The 3,593-nt window shown below is 32.9% G+C and overlaps 1 protein-coding gene across 1 annotated transcript; it reads right to left on the bottom strand.

Annotated features, from left to right (window-relative positions):
• Window positions 1-1,144: 1,144 nt before the first annotated feature.
• Window positions 1,145-3,171, bottom strand: LOC149480002 (uncharacterized). Its single transcript, XM_089707620.1, has 6 exons — window positions 2,592-3,171; window positions 2,329-2,421; window positions 1,930-1,995; window positions 1,659-1,727; window positions 1,240-1,311; window positions 1,145-1,182 (listed from the first exon to the last, which is right to left on the bottom strand). The coding sequence occupies exons 1-6, from the start codon at window positions 2,884-2,886 to the stop codon at window positions 1,145-1,147; spliced, it is 633 nt and encodes a 210-aa protein (XP_089563746.1). The 5' UTR covers window positions 2,887-3,171.
• Between the last annotated feature and the right edge of the window lie 422 nt (window positions 3,172-3,593).

The raw sequence follows: 3,593 nt of genomic DNA, 5'->3' as shown, positions 1-3,593 counted from the left end.
TTTATACCTTATACACACTTGCGATACGATACCATTGAAAGAATTTAATTATCTCAATTATTTTAGATTATCTTTAATGAGAAACTTTTTTGTTAAAACAAATTTTAGACTGACATTTTTTAAAATGTTTATTATCGGAACATTATACATATAATAATTAAATTATAAAAAAAATTTGCAACATCCCTATATTTCCACATTTTTCCCCATTTACTTCGGCGCACAAATTTCTATCTTTTTCTTATCAACACGAATGAATAGTGCGCGCAATCTCTTAACTTGCAGGATCGCACCGAGAACACAGATTAAGTATTAGTTACTACGTAACAGATGCGACAGTGATGTTTTCCATAGTTTCAGTTGGCCAGTTGTGGCGCTGCTGTAGCCTTATCAATTTTGACAGTAAAAAGTAGTGTTGCCTACCAGTTCGATATCTATATCTGACTATCGATACTTTAGTGAGGTGCCCATTGTATCGATAAAAATACTACGTACTAGCACAGACTAAGTACTAGATATTAAGTAAGCTCCAAGCGTTATTATTGCGAATAGGTATTAAAAATAAAACAGATTTCGTTTTCAATGTTTATTTATTTAATGCTCTTTTTCTTAATTTATTTGTTTTATATTTCATTAAAGCAATTTTATGGATTCCTGCCATTTTTTGCACATATCTCTCCTCTATAGCTCCCTTTAAAATTTTATTTATAATATTGCTCCAGTTATGGACATGAAGCCTAACAATATATGTTAAAAACATTTTTTTTTAAACACATATTGTGTGTTTTCTGACACCCTAACCAGGAAAACTCCAAATCTTGAATTTTTTCTCTTATATTTGCCCCAATTTTGTTTTGGATACAGTTATCGTTTAAATAATTATGTATTATACAACTTGCTTCCCTGTACAACACTAGAAGTTTGGAACTTGGATAAACTAAATTACTATTTTTTAAAATAGTAATTTAGTTACAATACTTCATTATTTCCATAGGCAGCAGCCTGTTTAAGATTTTGTGTGGTTGTTTTACCCAAACTATCAGCAGTTATTTTGGTTATTTGCTTCATAAATTTTCTATTCTTTGGGCAATTTTTGTTCATAAAATCTGAAAACAAAATTTATGTTACAATTTATTTTGATGATTCATTGTGGTGGTGTGGTTAATAATAATAATTTTATCACTGAAAGAGATGTGAAAAGCACTTGTAATGTACATTATATTACTAATAATAAATTACCTTTATGCTTTTGTATGATACTCTTATTTTCATGAGTAGTTTTTTCTTCTACTGTGGGTTCAGTTATATTTCCTGAAAATAAAAGTTATTTTAGTATTTGTAGTGAGCCCATCCATACAAAGACAATTCCACAGTTCCTATTCAAATGTTGTAAGCTCCAGATTTAAACAATGGCAGTTTAACTGTGAGATTGATAAGTCACATACAATAAACATATCTAAGTAACCACAAACTTAAAGATAGTGCAAGTGCACACTATACATATTGTGTGATCCTACATGACGTGTTATATAATTTATGAACACCACATTTTTTTAGCATCTGTCAACCTTAAAAAAAACCTTTTTCTAAATCCCATGTCTCTTGCAATCTGCACTAATAAAATCAAAGTTAACCAGTAAATAAAACCAAATACTAACCTGCATCTTCACAAAGAGTATGAAATTCTATTTCTTTGCTTAAGGAACATGAAGTTTGGTCTGCCATATCTGTAAATCGGTAACAAAACAATTACTTTTAAATATAAAGTACCTACAAACATTACATACATATGAAACTTTGAATCTAATAACAGCTAATGGAATTCTCTTAAAAACAGCTTTATAGTAAAATCTGAGAACATGAATAAAAAACTTACTAAAATTTACAAACATGGATTTATCAACCTATAAACTATCATAAATCACATACCTGTAGGTCTTTTCATAACAACTGGAATAGCTGGAATGCATGATGGATGTTCATGATAATCATCACCTAAAACCAAAGAACTTATATAAATCTATACTATATATTATACTAATATTATAAAGCTAAAGAGTTTGTTTGTTTGTTTGAACACGCTAATCTCAGGAACTACTGGTCCAATTTGAAAAATTTTTTCGGTGTTAGATAGCCCATTCATCGAGGAAGATATAGGCTATATATCACCACACTAAGACCAAAAGGAGCGGAGCCACGCGGGTGAAACCGTGGAGCACAGCTCGTAACTTATAAAATCCTGTCCTGATTACTATATTATAATTTATGTTAAATATAATACCATATTATAGGATAGCTTAAATAAAAATTTGAGTGCATAATACATACCTGCCCTTCCAATGACCAACATATTATCTGTAACATTTTCATTCTCATCTGATTCCACTTTGTGATAATTGTGATCACTCAGAGCATTTTGTACTGTAACAAGTAAATACATATGTAACATTTAAAAATATAATTCAAACACAAATAGAAGGTATGTAAAGTATGTCAAAGTATGTGTTTGGAGCCATGAAACCTGTCTTACCAAATATCAGCTATTTACATAATTTTTAATCATGTTATTTATAGCTCCAGGTAGAACTCACCAGTTTCACTGGAAGACAGGGGCACGCCGTGCGCTATTTCGTCATCCGTAAATAGGCATGGGTATGAATGCCTAAGCCTCTTGCCTTCTTCATCGAACTGATATCTATCGAAGTGTTTCTCACAAACGCGTTTGTGTCGAAGTTGATCTTTCGACAATCCGATGAGGGAGGAATTAGTTGGCACCAGAAAGGACATCCACAGGTTCCTCAAATAATCATTCTGCGGAAAACAAAAAAGCCGATTCGTCGCATTGGTTGCGGTGCAACCACCGACACAGCACTTTAATAGTCCCATGGCAAATTTAGCACTTCTTTACAGTAGAACACTATAAAGACTAGCAGAAGGTATCGTATCAAAAAACCAAGGAGTAATTGGATATTTTGGATCTCAACTCAAGCAAAAAGCGAGGAAATACACAAAACACCAGTACACTCAACTCAGTTATTCGACTGATAATAAACCTGTCCACTTATTAGTTTTATTTCGCGCGTTATTAATAAAACGTAATACATAAGCAGCTGCGCGTTTAAGTCTATTATATTGTGAAAATCGAGAAAAAATAATTAAATTAAAGACACAATGGTCGTTTCATTCAAATAAATGTCAATTGTCATGAGATTGTCATGGCTTCTCAAAATGGCGCCGTAGCCGGAAACAAGTAGAAAAAAAAAAAGTACAGGAAGTAATGCAGCGCCACAACTAGCCATTTTGAAACTAGGCTGTCAGTGCCCTGACCGAGAATATTTTCATATTATAATTTTCACTGTTCAAACGGAAAGATTGTCTGTCCCTTTTGAGCAATTACATAAAATATATAGTGTTACCAAGAACATTCGGCATTGGCGAAATTCGGAACTAAGAGCTAGCGCGCACGAGCAACTTTGTCTCCGCAACTATTTTGTCTCTCCACCCATGGGCTAGTATGAAAGTGCGCGCACGTAGCGACGCAACTCCCCATACAATTGATGGGAGAGACAAAATAGTTGCGGAGGCAAAGTTGC

This window comes from Colias philodice, chromosome 19 (assembly GCF_061535455.1).
Source record: "Colias philodice isolate Cphi_HAF_F1 chromosome 19, ilColPhil1 Martin Lab GWU primary, whole genome shotgun sequence".
Lineage (NCBI taxonomy): Eukaryota > Metazoa > Arthropoda > Insecta > Lepidoptera > Pieridae > Colias > Colias philodice.
Note: the sequence above shows the minus strand (reverse complement) of the source record. Positions and strands in the feature narration are given on the sequence as shown.